At 54.1% G+C, this 17,265-nt stretch overlaps 7 protein-coding genes across 7 annotated transcripts; 4 read left to right on the top strand and 3 right to left on the bottom strand.

The window, feature by feature from the left end:
* Positions 1 to 226: 226 nt before the first annotated feature.
* On the bottom strand, positions 227 to 797 carry J4E78_002548 (uncharacterized protein; the record flags this gene model as incomplete). The annotated part of the gene is made up of 3 exons (XM_049363194.1): positions 227 to 307; positions 362 to 637; positions 693 to 797. The coding sequence occupies 3 exons, from the start codon at positions 795 to 797 to the stop codon at positions 227 to 229; spliced, it is 462 nt and encodes a 153-aa protein (XP_049225786.1).
* Positions 798 to 1,392: 595 nt separating this feature from the next.
* Positions 1,393 to 2,425, top strand: J4E78_002547 (uncharacterized protein; the record flags this gene model as incomplete). Its single annotated transcript, XM_049363193.1, has 3 exons — positions 1,393 to 1,745; positions 1,805 to 2,264; positions 2,315 to 2,425. 3 exons carry the CDS (start codon positions 1,393 to 1,395, stop codon positions 2,423 to 2,425), a joined length of 924 nt encoding a protein of 307 aa, XP_049225785.1.
* Positions 2,426 to 2,784: 359 nt separating this feature from the next.
* J4E78_002546 (uncharacterized protein) lies at positions 2,785 to 3,537 on the bottom strand (the record flags this gene model as incomplete). Its single annotated transcript, XM_049363192.1, is given in 2 exon segments — positions 2,785 to 3,285; positions 3,301 to 3,537. The coding sequence occupies 2 exon segments, from the start codon at positions 3,535 to 3,537 to the stop codon at positions 2,785 to 2,787; spliced, it is 738 nt and encodes a 245-aa protein (XP_049225784.1).
* Positions 3,538 to 5,070: 1,533 nt separating this feature from the next.
* J4E78_002545 (uncharacterized protein) lies at positions 5,071 to 5,766 on the top strand (the record flags this gene model as incomplete). Its single annotated transcript, XM_049363191.1, has 1 exon — positions 5,071 to 5,766. One exon carries the CDS (start codon positions 5,071 to 5,073, stop codon positions 5,764 to 5,766), a length of 696 nt encoding a protein of 231 aa, XP_049225783.1.
* A 225-nt stretch (positions 5,767 to 5,991) lies between these two features.
* On the top strand, positions 5,992 to 6,321 carry J4E78_002544 (uncharacterized protein; the record flags this gene model as incomplete). The annotated part of the gene is made up of 1 exon (XM_049363190.1): positions 5,992 to 6,321. The coding sequence occupies one exon, from the start codon at positions 5,992 to 5,994 to the stop codon at positions 6,319 to 6,321; it is 330 nt and encodes a 109-aa protein (XP_049225782.1).
* A 291-nt stretch (positions 6,322 to 6,612) lies between these two features.
* Positions 6,613 to 8,500, bottom strand: J4E78_002543 (uncharacterized protein; the record flags this gene model as incomplete). Its single annotated transcript, XM_049363189.1, has 3 exons — positions 6,613 to 8,150; positions 8,256 to 8,391; positions 8,447 to 8,500. The coding sequence occupies 3 exons, from the start codon at positions 8,498 to 8,500 to the stop codon at positions 6,613 to 6,615; spliced, it is 1,728 nt and encodes a 575-aa protein (XP_049225781.1).
* A 2,900-nt stretch (positions 8,501 to 11,400) lies between these two features.
* Positions 11,401 to 16,707, top strand: J4E78_002542 (uncharacterized protein; the record flags this gene model as incomplete). The annotated part of the gene is made up of 1 exon (XM_049363188.1): positions 11,401 to 16,707. One exon carries the CDS (start codon positions 11,401 to 11,403, stop codon positions 16,705 to 16,707), a length of 5,307 nt encoding a protein of 1,768 aa, XP_049225780.1.
* Positions 16,708 to 17,265: the final 558 nt, after the last annotated feature.

Here is a 17,265-nt window from a genome sequence, read left to right as displayed (position 1 = left end):
CATGTGAGTCTCTCGAGGCCTAAGCATCACAACATGTAGTACGTTAGGAGAGGAACAACTGAGTCATGTATTGTTCTCTGCATTCATTCATGATCTCGTGATTAGGCTATGACCCTGCATGATAGTACCCTAATGTCCAGGTATCTTCCTCCACGCTGGGCCGTCATTCATGGACATATCATGAAGGTCGGACTGAAGGATCGGTAGCCACATCTACGTGTTGCTTCTAGTGGGAGGCATGTCCGCCCTGTGTGCCTAGCTCGGAAGCGAGTTCACTGCCTTTTTTGAAAGTGCCGTCAGGGTTGCGCTGCGTGGAATATGTTAGCCACGAACTCATCGACCGTACATCAGGACAACTTACGCCGCTCTCGTTGCTGGAAGTTTGAGCACTCGAGTCGTTGGAAGAACCGTGGGATGCGTGGCCGCCCTCAGCACCAAGCTTGCTGGCGACCTCTGAGCCCTTGGTGAAGGTGCCATCTGGGTTACGGCCTGGCTCGCTGCTGTTGGACGTGGAGTCTGTAGCACCGTGGGAAGCATGACCACCTTGAGCGCCTAGCTCCTTTGCGAGGTCTGAGCCCTTGGTGAAGGTACCGTCAGGGTTACGGTCAGCATTGCCGCTGCTGTCGGTGGATGTCGACTTCACAAAAGGTCAGTCACTGCACATTAGAGTGAGGGTATCCGGCACAACGTACTTCGCTGTTGCCAGAGCCGTGAGAGGCATGGCCACCCTTGGCGGCAATCTCACTGAGCTTGTCCTTGGGGAGGTTGGCGAAGTTGGAAGGGTTGGAAGAAGCCATTGTCGTTGGTGTTGTTTGAAAGCGGTCTGATTGAGAGTTATAGTCTGAGAAGATGGGTCTTGTAGGATGAGAAAAGAAGCAAAGACGAAGTAGGTCTGTTTATATCCCCCTCACCTGAACGCGCTCCTGTTTGCTTCCCCTAGGCAACACGTCACAAATGCGGGCAGCAGGCCTGCATGCGAGCCTGCATCAGGCTTCAGTCTCCACCTCGAGGCATGTTAGTGTCGATCAAACGTCCGCTCACGTCTGATTTGCCGGAAAAACGGTCATCTTGAGGGGGAAGCCACTGCAGCCTGCTTGCATCCTTGTGCCATGTTGCGGACTGTGTCAGGGCAAGGTGTGATGTCATGTCACGTGATTTGAACGCGTCGCGCGTACTCACGTGTTGCTGTGCCACGCGGCGGCCAATCAACGTGCTCGGGCGGAAATGACAGGTCGTGTCCGACGTCACGTCCCCGACGCGAATCTCTGGGGCTGGGAGATGCTTGCAATCGTCGCGATACTCTTACGACTCGTCATAGTTTCCTTACTATTATCTTCGTTGCTCCACGCATCTCCGCTTTCCCCATATTCTACGTCGATTGACAGTGCCACCATGAGTCTAAAGCGTAAAGCAGCGGCAGCGGCAGCGGCCACGGACGCGTCCAAAAAGCCCAAGCAGAACGGCAGCATTACCGCCTTCTTTGGCGCCCCGAAACCCAATCCCAATGCACCACCCAAGCAGTCTGCTGCAGCCGCAAAGTTCGATAGAGATGCATGGGTCGCCAAACTCACAGACGAGCAGAAAGAGCTGCTACAACTTGAGCTCGACACGCTACACGAGAGCTGGCTGCCGCATGTCAAGGATGTGCTGCTGACACCCCAATTCCTCGAATTGAAGAGGTTCCTGAAGAAGGAGTTGGACAGTGGGAAGACTGTATACCCGCCGATGAAGGACGTGTACTCCTGGTACGATCTCCCACATCTTCCGGGTGCCAGCTTGAGTAACGAAGACTAACACTGATCAGGTCGCGACACACACCCCTCAACACCGTCAAGGTCGTCATCACAGGCCAAGATCCATACCACGGCCCCAACCAAGCCCACGGACTCTGCTTCTCCATCCGTCCACCGAACCCTGCGCCGCCTTCGCTCATGAACATCTACAAGGCCCTCGAGAAGGAGTACCCAGACTACAAGCGACCCCCGAACAAGGGTGGTCTTCTGACTCCATGGGCCGATCGTGGTGTTTTGCTCATCAACACCTGCTTGACTGTCCGTCGCGGCGAAGCGAACTCACACTCGGGCAAGGGCTGGGAGCTGCTTATGCAGAAGGTCATCGATACGGTGGCCAAGGTACGGACGAACGGTGTCGTCTTTCTGGCCTGGGGCAGTCCGGCGCAGCAGAGGACTAAGGGCATCCCGGTGGACAAGCATCTTGTGCTGAAGAGCGTACATCCTAGCCCGCTGAGTGCGGCGAGAGGCTTCGTAAGTACCGCCTTTCGAAATATCATGATTCAAGTGCTAACGATGTGTAGTTTGACAACGGTCACTTTAGGAAGTGCAACGAATGGCTGGAGCAGCGTTATGGCAAAGATGGTGGCATCAATTGGGACTTGAATGTTGATGCTGAGAAGACTGAGCTGTAGTCGTATACTGTTCTAGTCCAACCTTTCGGAGTTTTGAAGGCTACAATGAGAAGCTGAAGTTAATAAGTGCTGACCGTGGGTGAGTTCGAGGCATACATGAGACTAGATGTGGTACATTAGTGACAAGTGGAGGTGCGTTGTATGTATACATTATTTTAGTGGTTGAACGTTATAACGTCGAAAAGGAACTGAGATCCTCCAGCCTACTACAGCAAACCCCGCTCCAACAGACCAAAGTGAGGCCAGCAGTTCCTCCCCACACTCTAACTAGACTCGCAATTTACCTTCCACCTCTGGAAAGACACGAGCAAGTCCAGGGCTCTGCCATTAGGTTTATGCAGTGTAGTATACAGCCACTGCTATATCGATATGCCGTACTTATCCTGGAGTCTTCGCATCACCATCCAGTGAACCAGATCCCGCGCAGCAGTTGCATCTTCCAAGCTATCATGACCTTTATTGCCTTTGGTCTGAATGTCCGTGTCCAGGTACTTCTTTAGCAGTGTCTTCAACGCCAGATCACCCGTGCCCTTTTTCTTCTTCTTCTTGGGCTCACCCTCGGTTGGGTTGGTCGAGTCGCCTATTGTCTGCGCATCGGTCGCTGGGGTGAGCATGCTACTCGTCGCTAGTCCTGTGACCTCCAGAAGGCACTCCTCCACCCTTCTTGCCGCCTCTTCACTAAGCTCTTTTTCTCTAGCTTCGATTGCCTTCTTCTCCTGAATGATCTTGTGCTCTACGACGTAGGAGTCTACGACCTTTGTGTGTATCCACTTCAGCGCCTTGAGGTCATTATGAACGCTGTGTCCAACGAGAATAGTGTCTGGACCGACAAATTTCCACAACAGTTTTCTCGCCCCAGTCTAAAATTGGTGTACAGAGTCAGCCATGTCTTCCTTCAGCTTGTTCACGTAGTGACTTGCCTTCCCCTTTAGCGTGGTCTTTTCTCTTATAGCTTCGTTCATCTGATCCCACGTAACGCCCGACCACTTTGTGTTGAGATGTTGCATTGGTTGATCAGGCTTAACAAGATTGTTAATGAGCACTTCTCCGGTTAAGTAATCGATGGCGCTCAGGCGAATGAGCTCAGAATCTCCACTCCTGGCTGTTCCCATCTTCAAAATGGGAGTGAGAAGTCAGCATGTCTCACACACATTCTGTAGAGCTAGAACATACCTCGCAATCGATTGCTACGGCAAATTTGGCGTTCATCCTGCGGTCCGCATCCCAATGACGAAAAGGTGGAGTCGGTTGGAATTGATGTAGGCGTTCGAGCTCACCTGGTCGATATTCGCGTATCCTGTGTTTGTCGGAAGTCCTACATGGCTGGGCCTCCGAGACGTGTTTTCCGCAACACAACCAGCACTAACAAGATTAGTTGGGTTAGGCAATGTTGAGTCAGCCTGCGCTCACCTTTGTCGCGCGGTCGACTGGCGCTGAGTGGTGGAGACACTCTATTGTGCAATACTGAATTCCAGAGCTACCGTTCTCGTATGGTACGATCATACTTGGCAATGTCTTGTAGGGTGTGTCAGGTGGATGTGAGAGAAGCTGTTGGCTACGGCGCGTTATGGCCTGTTGCAAACCCTTGCTGAGCTGTTGGATAGCTACCAGAAGCTTAGCAATATTCTTGAAAATCAATGTGCATAGTCCAGGCACTGAGCTTGTACTAACTTTGATTGCATTTACTGCATCTTCGTTTCAGATGAATCTCCTCGTCTGTCAACTGTGCAAAGTTGTAGCCATGTTTTCGCAGAGCATGTGTGGGTTCTAGCAGGCTTAGAAACTCTCGAATGTAGTAATCCCCGGGCGGTAGTTCGAGTATTGAAGGTGCTTGGCCCTCGCATGCTTCGGGTGGAGGGGGATATGGGACGACATCGCTGGGTTGGGTTGGTTCCCTTGCTCCAGTGTTCATGATCCAAGAAAAGTCTAGAACTCGGCTTCTTGTGAAAGTGTTTGACTCAGGCTGATGTAAAAGATGCTGAGACGGGAGTAGTCCAGGTTTCGATACTAGGACGCGTTGTTTGTCTGCTCAGATGAACCTAACGCTTTCCTCTAAGGCTACAGTCCAAGTGACATGCAGGGTAGCTACCGGTGTTTGGAATGTATTGCCGGCGAGTCCTGCGAGGAGTGGCAGACAAAAATGGTGACAACGGTGGTGATACCGAAGAGTCTACGTGACGGAAAAGTGGGGGAAGCGGAATCGGGATGGCGCGTCGACAAGGGTAAGTGCGCTAGCACCGTGTCGCGTCTTCCAACAACTTTGCCAGCTGAGGTGCATTCACCAACAGGGTCACAACTGCATGCTCTTTGTGCTACATTCTACAGATCATCGAGAGAATGAGTGAACATGGCCGCCAACTTCATGCAGGATTTTGGATCCTGCTCCGTATTTTATCCCGACACGGCACGTAGGGGCTTCGCCACCTGGGCAGCCAACTGGATCCAGCTACTCATTATAATCTCCAATCCGCGCTGGTATGCATGACGTCATGTACCGCCGGTAGATGGTAAATTAGCCTAATCCAGTTGATGTTCCATGAACTACATACCCTCGCAGCCTCGGTAGTGCTATACAACAGTATAACTTCCCAGGTCATGCAGAAACGTCGAAGCCTCGTAGACAACCGCCCAGACAGTGCGCAAACATGGCCAAAACCACAGCATTCAACGTCCTCGTTTTCAGCAAGACCACAGGCTACCGTCATGACTCTATCCCAGCTGGTATCCGCATGTTCCACAAGTCAGCCAGCGATACAAATCTCTTTAAAGTCACAACTAGTGAAGACGCCTCGCTGTTCACCTCGTCTTCTCTCGCGCAATATCAAGTCATCGTCCTCCTGCAAAACATCGGCGACGACATCTTCACCCCATCCGAACTAGAAGCTTTGAGGACCTGGGTGAAGAATGGCGGCGGTATCGTAGCTATCCATGGCGCAGCTGCAGCTATGCAAGGCAACGAATACTACACGAATTTGGTCGGAGCAAGTTTCGATATGCATCCCGACCCTGAGCCTGGTACCGTCGTTCCTGAAGAGTCTGGCCAGAAACACCAGATCATGAACTGCTGTGGTGGGCGTGAGGGCTGGAAGGACGAATGGTATAACTTCCACACTCATCCAAGAGAAAACAAGAACCTCCAGATCTTGCTCAAAGGTGACCCGAAGACGTTCCAAGGAGGTAAACACGGAGATGACCATCCGTTGGTATGGTGTCAAGAGTTCGAGGGTGGAAGGATGTTCTTTACGTCTTTGGGTCATTTCGATGAGGCGTACGAGGATCCATGGTTTGTTGGACAGATCAAGAGAGGGTTGCTGTGGGTATCAAGAAGAACGGAGGCTTGAAATAAGGGCTCTGGAATTGTTCGTATCTTTCTCGAGGTGAAGGGGAAATTGTACGGTGACGCGTTGCGGTGCAGAGCGCCTCCTCACCGCGAGTGATAATGGACTAGCGTTAACACATAACAAACGCTCACCTCAAATTCTTCTCAACGCCACGTCCCACACTCTGCTCTAAACACTTCTCTCATCATCTGCCTTTAATTATTGTCCTGTTACACACATTCCACGATGGCTCCCGCAAACGAAACCCCCGCGCCACTGTCACAAGCCGAAGAGGCGGAAGTTGAAGCGCTGCTCGAAAAGGCGAAGAAATTTCCCCCGGGCGTGTTTAAACAGCTCCAGGAGGAAGAGCGCAAGATGCGCGAAATGGCCGCCGCTGATCCAGAAATGGCGCGCTACCTTGAGAGCCTTTGCCGCGCGTACTTGAGCAGCGGAGCGAGTTCGGCGAAACCGGATACCAAGTGGGAAGAGGAAGAGGAAAGCAAGAAGAAAGAGGAAGAGAAGGAAGAGGAGGAGGGTCAGGCGAAGGTCGAGGGTGGTGAAGAGAAAAGTAGATGAAGACAACTTCTGGCTTGGTAAGAATCCACCTCACTAAAATCTTGCCATCTGTGGACATAATAGACTAACAAATTAGTAGCCAAGGCGTGATAGCTACTATCTGATCAGGGGATAGATGCAAATTGAGGTTCTCGAATAGAACATGAAATATCAGTGAACTTCAGACTTATTTGAGGAGAGTCATATAGTCATCATTCGTATAAGAGAAGAGAATCCTACGTAATGCCATACCCTATTAACTCCGCCTTGCTGATACATCATCAATTACCTGTCACTCCTTCGATCCATTGTCTACTCCGCACTAGCATTTGTCTTAGCTGCCGCAGCAGCAACTGCCTTCAAAGCCGCCGGGGCATCGTCCCATGGCATGACCAACTCAACAAACCGCATCTTCTGCGTCTCGCCACTGCTAAACTCTTCATCTTGGAACAGCTTCTCAACCTCCTCCTTCGTCTCCACTCTGTATGTGAGTACACTGCCTTCTTCAGCGCCGAAGACACGGGGAATGTCCTTGTACTTCCATTCCTGGACGTCGTTGTAGGAATCTTCCCATCCGTGAATGAGTCGCTCGATCGTGTAGCCCTTGTTGCAGATGACGAAGATGATGGGAGCCAGCTTGTTGCGGATCATAGTGGAGACTTCTTGAGCGGTAAGTTGGAAGGAGCCGTCACCTGTGAAAAGGATGGTGCGCTTGATGTTTGACTCTTTCGCGGCAAGGGCAGCGCCTTGACAAGAACCGGTTGCGTAGCCGATGGAGCCCCAGAGGACTTGCGAGATGGCGTTGACGCCTGCTGGGAAGCGAGTCTCCCAGATGCCGAAGTTGGAGGTGCCAGTCTCGGTGATGAGGACATCATCCTTCTTCAACCACTGACCAAGCTTTGGCCAGAACCAGGCGTGTTTAATGGTTGGTTCTGTCGATGAAGTCTCCTTGTCCGGGACGTTGTTGTTCGGGTTGGGTCCAGATTCGATGTTCAGCTTTCCAAGCTTGGCTGTGACTTTGGAAAGAACACCGTTCATTCTAACACCAGGATATTCCGAGTATCGTACTTTGCATCCGTAGCTGTGTAGGTCGATAGTCGTAAGCTGTGACATGCGGATGGTGAAGCCTGCAGTGTTGAAATCGGATTTGATAGCACCAATGCTGAGCACGAGGTCGGACGACTCGACGCGTTCACGCACACCAGCGTTTGAACCGTCTCCGGCGTAAACACCACCGTAGTTCGGCAGAGTCTCGTCTACCGCACCCTTTCCCATTGGGGCGACGAAAGTGGGTATTCCAGATTTCTTGATGAGCTCGTGAGTCTCCTTCAGTGCTCGGTGGCGGATAGCGCATGCATCCACAAGAATGACGGGGTTCTTTGCCGCGTGCAGATACTTCAGTACTACGTCAACGACGTAGTCTTCGGCTTCTTGATCGTTTTGCGGGTATTCCAGATCAAGCGGAGTGTTGAGGCGATCGCCGTCGACCTTCTTCGTTACCATGTCGCTAGGCAAGGAGATGTAGACGGGTCTCGACTTCAGGTAACATTCCCGAATGGCGTTGTCGATCAGCATGGCCGCTTCGTGCTGGCTGTTGAGCATCGAGACAGCACACGAGATCTCCTTGGACATGCGCGAGAAGACCGTAAAGTCGCCATTTCCAAGAGTGTGGTGCAGCAGCGCTCCGTTTCTCTGAGATACAGTCGATGGGTAGCCGACGATGTGGACGATTGGGACGTATTCCGAGTAGGCTCCGGCGATGGCATTGACAGCGGACAATTCACCCACGCCGAAGGTCGTTACCAATGCAGAAATGCCCTTGACTCTTGCGTAGCCGTCTGCGGCGTAACCTGTAATGATCGTCAGCACCTATCACATGAGACAGACGGATCGACTTCGGTCGCTCCCGCAAGCGAGCCGCTGATAGCCCGAACGCAAGAACAAGCTCCACGTACCAGCATTCAGCTCATTGCAGTTGCCGACCCATTTCAGGCCGACTTTGGGGATGTAGTCGAGTGCGACGAGGTTGTAGTCTCCTGGAACGCCATGGACGGACTCAACGCCGACTTGCTGAAGTCGACGGAACAGGTACTGGGGTTCTTGTCAGCTAGCGCGCTTTCACACGGGTGTGCAGCCCATGACTTACCTCTGCGACGTCAATCGGGTTTTTGATGTCCTGCGATCGTAGATCTTGCGCCATGTTGCCAAGCTGTCAGAGAGATGAAGCTTTGGATGCTAAGGAAGTAGTTTGTTTGATGTGGTGATGGCAGGCTGTTGGGCGCAGCTACCTTTAAGGGTCCGCGAAGTTTACAGCAATGAGGTCATGTCCGGTCTTTACCGGCCAGCGCCATTGTTGGGCCTGTCTCGTGCGAGTGCATCGGGTGCATGTGGGATGCTGCACCATAGTAACGCGACGCACAGCATACCACGCCGTTTGTCAGCCCAGGTGGCGTGAGCTACCAAGTCTGCGGCATAGTGTTGCTACCGGATGCGTGCACTCGCAGCTCGAAGTCTCCTTGACGACGACATTCTTCGCAACAAGACTAATCCACAATGGAACTGTCTCGCATCAAACACGCGATCGATATGGGTGAAGAAGTCGAGACATCTGGAAGTGGGGCGCATCCTTAGCTTCGTGGGAATTCCATGGTAGCGGAACCACTTTGCCAACATGTTCTTAGTAACTATGCATCATCACCTGCGTGGCAGCAAATGCGAAGAAGGGTCAATGTCAAAGCTTTTCTGAGCATGCAACCCAATGCTCGTATCACAACTTTGGCTCTCGCAGTCTGTCTTTCGTCATCGCCTGCACCCTCTCTACCAACTCGTCGTTCAGCGGCGTTCTCACACCCACTTCCCGTCCTCGCCTTGCCCAGTATCCATTGATGTATCTGATTTCCGTCCCTCTCCTATGCCTCATATCCCATACCATGCTAACGGTCGTCGCTCTGTTCTTCTCGATTATATCCATAACAGTAGCATGCAAGGCTTTCGCTGAAAACCTTTCCTTTACTCCCTCTACGCCCTGTAGTTCTGGTAAAGCGAGGATTACAGACGAGATCTCTTGCATGAGCCTCGTATTGGTTTCTGGGATGCTTAATATGTATGCGGTTACGGCATCTTCGAGCGCGCAGATAGGGTTGCTGAGAGCGTTACAGGCAAGCTTTTCAAGTTGTATCTGGAGTATGGTGGGCCATGGGTAAGCCTGGCAGTTCAGACGGGGTGCGCGAGGAAGGATTTCCAAGACAGGTGAGGGTATCTGTGATATATCACCGTCTTCTCGCGGGACGGGCCCTACCGATGTTGCTGCAGGTCCTGTATGGGTGACATCAAAAGGTCCGTTCAGAGTGATACCATGCGAGATCACACCCGTAATGTAATTTGGTCGCGTGTGTGGATCAGGCCACAATAACATGTTTGCGTCTTCTATCATGCCTGCTCCGTTCTGCAGGAATGTAACATTTGACATGCGCGAGAGTCGGGGTAGAAGAGGTTGGAGGGCTGCCACAGTCTGCGTAGACTTGACACATACGACAAGATCGTTGATAGTTTCGTCAGTTGGGGGTCCTGGTAGCTGTAGTACCTCAGCATTCCCAGCTATGCACAGCTCTTGCACCGTGTGCCATTCTTTTCCGTACAATATTTCCACGTCATAACCCGTTCGGGCAATCTGTTGGCCCTCGCACGTCTGCAGTAGAAGTCTCTTCCCGTTTCTTAGGTACTCGTTCATGAGAGAAGGTCGATGTAGCAGCAGGTTTACTACTGGCCTTGCGGGTATCTCGGCAAGCGAGTGAGCTGTGAAAGTGCCTACACTTCCCAGGCCCAGGACATGGATGCGCGGGGAGGCTCTAGTACTTGAAATGCTGCGATGGTGTGCGGGCTCCTCGGACGCCGACCCCCAGCTTCTGAAGGTGCCTGCGAGGGAATGGCAAGCTTCACGACGCCGGGAATGAAGAACATGCCCCGCTCGAGGCACTCCTACGGCAGAGTTGAGACGCTGACAAATTGCCATCTTGACCCACGTCAAGAATTGAAGATTTTCAGGAGAACAGTTCCTGCTCTTGATGATGGTGCTCCTGGTGGGTGTACATGTCGCGCTTTACGGCCTACGTGAGGAGGCTGACCCTGCTTGCTACCTACCTAGGCAGGTAGCCGCTGCCCCACCACGGATTAGTAGAAGGAAACATGGAAACCAGAGAAATGTGTCTACACCGTTGAAGCGGTGTACTCGACGGGTAAGTTTGGCGGAGATCGCAGAAGGAGCTGAGTCTGAAATTGTTGATACGAGGAAAGGTGGCTACCTGGGTATTAGGATGGCTACGTGGATGGTCGTACGTACGGATGCGCCGATGGCATGTTCCGCTCAGTTCCTGACTAACGATAGACGATAGCTTCAGCCCTGACGCACCGCACCGCAGCCCCGGCCTCGGCTGGTGCTCACTGCGAGGCGTGGTTCGTTCTCTTGGTGTGGCTGTCACGAGTGCACCGCCACGTGCTCGTGTGACATGAAACACGGTCGACGGTGTCTCTCCGGAACGCTACGTAATGAACCATGCGCATTGAAAGTTACTGCAGCGTGGAAGGCGGGTCGAGAGCGCGCAACGGCTGACAGCGTCAGAGTGCTGGGCGCCTCCAACAAATCACCTTGCAAGCTTCACTTGTGGCCCGTGCCTCTCACGACGGCCAGCCCTCAGGCAGCTGTCGACGGCGGCGCGTTCGGTCGCTCAGTCGCTGCGTGCCCCTCGTCGCCGCTGTTGTCGTGCCGCCGTGTCTTCTGACGCTGCAATCTCCCGCCAGGACCTGCATCTGCCGGCGCTGGAGTGCCCATCTTTGTTGCGACGCCGGCCAAGCGCATCCGCCATCCTCGAAGCGCCCACGTCGACGCAAGCGCAGGCGCCGCGTTTCTGCCCTCGATTCACTGCTCAGCGTTCACCCCCCGTTCGTGCCAACGGCTCCGCGATTCGTAGCTCGTATTGCACTGTCCGCTAGGCTCTGGGACCCACAGGTTCCTCAAAGGAGCCCAAGGAGCCTCTGGACGACGTTTCCGCGGCAGCGTCATGTCGTGATGGGACGGCCGCTCTGCTGATTTGATACGAGGACATGACCCACGAGTCCCGCCAGCGCTCCGCGTCCAACATATCGACGCCCTCCGACCGCTCTGCCCGTCGCGCACCGCGCCCGAATCGCAACCCGCCCGCCAGCCTCCCGCTGCCCGAGATCCCCAGCGTCACCTCGTCGCCCTCGTCGTCGCTGCAGCCGCTGGGCCTGAGCAACCTCGGCTCGCCATATCCCTCCTTCTCCCCCGGCGGACCCAGCGCGCCTGCCTCGAGCCCACGCGGACGGGCGCATACCGTCCAGGGTCCAGCGATGCATCAATACATCCCCCCTCCGCCGCCCCAGCCCTCGAGCACGCCCGCCGGCCACATCGCCCTCCCCCCGCCGCCTCCACGACCGACGGGCTACGGTAACCTGGGCGGCATCTCCATCCCGCCGCCGCCCCATGCCAACAATTGGGGTCCCCCGCGGCCCCAGTACCAGCAACAGGGCTACGACCCGAGCCAGTATCGCAGCTACCCTCACAGCATCCCCCCTCCGCCAGGGCCCCCGCCGCAGCAGATCCAGCACGAGCGCGAACCTCCACTGACGTCAGCCACGTACATCCCCGGCGGCGAGTCATTCGGGCCTGGTGTAGGCATCCCTCCACTGCACACCTCGAGAGGCTACCCCGAGCCCTACTACCGCGACGACAACTACTCCGCCAACGCCGACACGTCCGCCCAGGGCTTCTCCAGCAGCCTCCTCGAAAGCGTCCAGAGCGTGCAATATGGCTCCAACAATGGCTTCAACGCGCCCCCGACGCCCAGCAGTCGCAACCACCTCAACATACCGACCGAGAGAGCCCAGGTCTACGACTCGTCTGGGCCGCCGACCGCAACGCTGCAGAACCCCATGGTCCAGAACCACGGCAGCGTCTATCACCGGTCCGAAAGCAATGGCACGACCCCCATATCCCCACATGACTCCTCGATGCACTGGCCAGCCGAACGCGTCCAACACTGGCTAGCGAGCAACAACTTCTCACGAGACTGGCAAGAGACGTTCAGGACGCTGGGTCTGGAAGGCTCAAAGTTTCTGGACATTGGTCGCGGCCATGGCAGCAAAGGCAATGTAGCCATGATGCACCAGGTCATCTTTCCCCAATTGGCCAAGCAATGCACCGCAAGCGGGACCGGATGGGATCAGAACAGAGAGCGAGACGAGGGTCGCAAGCTGCGCAGACTTGTGCGCTCCATCGTAGAGACGGGCCACATCGCCAACCCCCGCGCAGCACCGCAACGATCCGACACTGGCATGACGAGCGCCGGGACAGAGGGTACTGTGGAGAATTCACCGTACATAGGCACCAGAGGCATGGACTTTGGATCAACGCCAACCACTGCTGGCAATGGCGAAGAGAGTCCGGGCCGTCAGCTGCTCTTGCACTCGCCTGGTGGTAGTACGAACCCACCCAGGCGCATCTCTACACAGCAACGCAATTTCACTGTACCCGGTCTCGGCCCTACTCCAGATTTCTCAGAAGGACCTGCACGCAGTCCTTATTCGAGGGAGGTTCTGCAAGGCCTAGATCCAAAGCCTGTACGCCATAGCCCGAATGCATCCTCAGAGTTTGCGCCATCTTCATTGGGTGCATCGAACTATCGCCAAGCAAGTCCGCAGCAAAGCCCAGCGCTCCCTTCAGCCCGTCTTGCGACCAATGGCGGTCAGCTCAGTGCGGGTCTGAGCAACAACGGATCGCGGTACTATTCCCCGCATAACCGTGTCAACAGTACCGAATCCATCAACTCCACCTTTGCAAACACTGGCTCGGGTCCCCCGTCAAGCAGATCATTCGATAATCGTTCCGATAGTCGCAACGAGAACCGGAAGAACGGTTACGAAGGCTCACGACCGGGTACTGGACTAGCTAGATATGACTTGGAAGCGCCCACCAGCGCTAAAGATCATGAGAAAGGTTTCTTCAAGAAAATCATGGGCGGGCGGAAGAAGGAAAACCACCCATCTCCCGATGACACGAGCCTGGATTCACCCACTAGTCCGGCAAGTCATCGTACGCATCCAAGCGGGTCCCTGTTTGGGAAATCTGGCATGAACTCAAGCGAGACTTCCTTGAACGAGCGACCCCCTTCGAGACGATCAGCTCAGACAGACTCCGACAATCGAGCAACAGGTCGTACTCGCACATCCGGAAGAGAAGATCGCAAATACGCTTTTGTCACACCAGATGGCTGGAACTACCGGCTCATCGACATCACCAACGTAGATTCACCAGCAGCTCTACGAGCTGTGTGTTGTGAGGAGCTGAGTCAGGGTCTGAGCCAGATATCTGGTGTAGAGTTGCATCTCACGAATCCTGGGCAACAAGACCACGATCACCCGCTGTCCGACTCAAAGTTGTTGAAGGCGCGGTCGCAATATGGGAATCGAGTCGGCGAGCTCAAGATTTTTGTCAAGATACCGCAAGAGGGAACCGTACCTCCATCTGCCGGGCTAGGAGTGTCGCTACCCCATACAGCTGCTAGATCTATCGATGAGGACGCATACTCTCGGCTGAACGCCGACTCTCAACTAGATTCTCCAGGAGGAAAGTCAGGAGAGTCCACGCTAGTCGCAGATAAGAGTGCAGCTCTTCGCAAGATGGCAGAGAAAGCCGAACCCATACCGAACAATGCAGGTGACAGGCCTGCAGAATCGGCTTGGGAACCGCGTGATGACTTGGCCGAGGAGGAACGAAGAAAGCTGCTCGAAGCCGCTGCTGAAGAGCACCGCAAAGAAACAAAGCGGAAGCAGGAAGAATATCTGAGGAGTCGATTCCAGAGGGCCAATGGACACAGTCCTGACCTGAACCCCACTTCAGGCGACAACCTCAGCTACCGCAGTCAGCGTATTGTTGACTTTGATGAACCCCGCGCTTCTCCCTATGAGGACGTAAAGAAACCATTCGATGCTAAACCCAAGCAGCTTGTCCCACTGCGAGAGCCGCCACCAGTGCCAGCCGATACGAGCACACTGTTGAAAGCCAATTCGCTGTCGAGGGCCAAAAACCGCGGCTCATGGCCCGAGAGTGATGATGGCAAAGACAAGCGGAGATCAACAGAGTCGCAGTCAGAAAAGCGCAAAGCCATTCCTCAGGCTGCAAGCGGGCTGGGAGGCATCGCTGCTGCTATCATCGGCGCTGGTAATCTTGGGGCAGGCATAGGAGCAGCGAACAGGGCGCCGCCAAAGGGTCCTCAACCAGCAAACAGCGAAGGCTCGCCTGAAAGCATTCGACCTTCACAACAGGTATTGCAGGATAATGGATTCGCAGCTAGATCTGGCTCCGGAAGAAATAGTCCAGGTGGGTCACCTCGCAGCCCCGGCGAGCTCACAATGAGCAAGGGAAATATACCTTTCAGAATACCTGACTATGAGGAAGCTTTCGGAGACGACACGTCCAACGAGAGGCCAGACCTCAGCCTTGAAATGCCCGATCCGACAGCACCGCGATCGAGAGACGAGCGGTCTCGTTCGCCAACTCGAAGTCCCCATACAGCGCACGCTCCAGAGTCTACCTTGAGCAGAGAACCATCACGGGTGTCAGTGTACGGTCCCACTCACGACTTCGAAGAAGCGCGAGTGTCGTTCATCACGAAGTCTCCAAATCTGGAGCCTATGGATTCTGACGACGATGATTCTGACGATGGCTTGTTCGCTGCGCCGCTCGCAGGACGAGCTGGTCCACCCACACCTGCCCAGAGCACTCCCATCACTCGGACCAACTCCCGCAGCCAACGACCAAACCTTACACTCAAGACACAACGGTCAAAGAACTCGCTAGCGCAGGTCACGGAAAAATCTGAGCAAAGCGCAGCTGGCGATCGCGATTCGCAGCCAAGCGACTTCCACCCCGAGTCGGCTGCGTCTGCAACATGGACCGACTCGCCAAATGATACGAACAAGTTTTCCCGTCGAGAATCATTCGCCAGCGATGTCTGGGCAAATCGTCCACCAGCTGAAGCCCTCGTGGAACACCTTGACGAGCTCTTCCCGAACGTCAACCTCGATCAGCCGATGCTTGAGGAAGAGGAAGCGGATGGTGCTGCAGAGTCAGCCAACGATCCCCCGCCTATACCCGCCGAGCCCACTCCTCAACCTCTCACCCGTGGTGGTGCAGGACTGCAGAGTATCGCGCAACGCAACATGAGGAAATCAGGCGCTGGTTTGGGCCGCACAAAGTCTATTCGTGAAGTAGTGAAGTCGCAATACCAGCCACTCGACAAGAGGCCACTCCCAGGCCAGGCACATGCTGGTGCCGGTCCATCGCGTGTTGCTACGTTACGCAATGGTGGTGACATTGTCAGGCGAAAGTCGACGAAGATGTTCAACGCCAGGACTGAGCAAGTGCGACCTCAGCGCGGCTCGCGCCTCGTTATGGAGACGATACCCCAAGATCATCTGCCAAGTGTTCCATCGCGACAGCCAACATTCAAGTGGATGAAGGGACAGCTCATCGGCAAAGGTACATTCGGTCGCGTCTATCTCGGTATGAACATCACTACCGGAGAGCTTATCGCAGTCAAGCAAGTCGAAGTCAACGCCAAAGCAGCTGGTTCAGACAAAGACAAGATCAAGGAACTCGTCAAGAGTCTGGATCAGGAAATCGACACCATGCAGCATCTCGACCACCCCAACATTGTGCAGTACCTCGGATGCGAGCGCAAAGAGTACAGCATTTCCATCTTCCTTGAATATATTTCCGGTGGCAGTGTAGGATCCTGCATCCGCAAGCACGGGAAGTTTGAAGAGTCTGTCGTCTCTTCGCTCACAAGACAGACGCTGCTCGGTCTCTCTTATCTCCACCGCGAAGGCATCCTCCATCGCGATCTCAAAGCCGACAACATCCTGCTCGACCTCGACGGCACGTGCAAGATCTCCGACTTTGGTATCTCAAAGAAGAGCGACAACATCTATGGCAACGATGTAACAAACAGCATGCAAGGTTCCGTCTTCTGGATGGCGCCCGAAGTCATCCGCTCCCAAGGCCAGGGCTACTCAGCTAAAGTCGACATCTGGTCTCTGGGTTGCGTAGTCCTTGAGATGTTTGCGGGTAAACGTCCTTGGTCCAAGGAAGAGGCCATCGGTGCCATTTACAAGCTTGGTAGCTTAAACCAGGCCCCTCCCATCCCCGAAGACGTCTCCAGGGTGATTGGCGTAGAGGGCCTGAGCTTCATGTACGACTGCTTCACCATTGACCCCATGGAACGACCTACAGCCGAGACATTGCTACGAGCGCCATTTTGCTTTAGCGATCCAAATTACAATTTTCTGGACACGGAGCTCTATGCTAAGATCCGGGGAGCTTTTCAGTAGTTGTTGACATATTTGCGATAAATTCAATTTAGGTGGGCGATGACGACGACGAATGTATTGGAATGGTCACAGTGTATATTGGTTTTATATACCCACTTTTCGTTTGTTTTCTGAGGATGATGACGTCTTTGTAGCGAACTGCGCGGATTGAAATACGATACCTGGTGTACTCAGTACTCTTTTTCGAACATACTCGTGACGCGTCTCGCTGTTACAATACCTTCTTGGAAACTGGTGGCAATTCAGTGTCTCCGAAGCTTCAGGTATGGGTATACGAAGATAATGGTGTTGCGGACAATGACTGCAGGGAAGCCCACGTAAGAGAAGCATTGATCGTACTGCATTACCTATCCAGCTACGGTTCAATCTATGACACGCTCTAGATAGATCGCACAATACGTCTTCTTTATCCATCTTCGATCGCGTACAAGGCGACTGGATCAGCGTGGGATAATATATACAGGGTTCGCCACTATCTGCCGTCAGCGATTGCGTGTTCAAGGGACAGGAATCCCATCCTCTTCGTCAGCTTATGATGGCGATCAACCTTTTGAGCTA

This window comes from Alternaria triticimaculans (assembly GCF_023758025.1).
Source record: "Alternaria triticimaculans strain BMP 0046 chromosome Unknown scaffold_2, whole genome shotgun sequence".
NCBI classification, from domain to species: Eukaryota; Fungi; Ascomycota; class Dothideomycetes; order Pleosporales; family Pleosporaceae; genus Alternaria; species Alternaria triticimaculans.
This window is presented reverse-complemented; position numbering and strand designations above follow the sequence as displayed.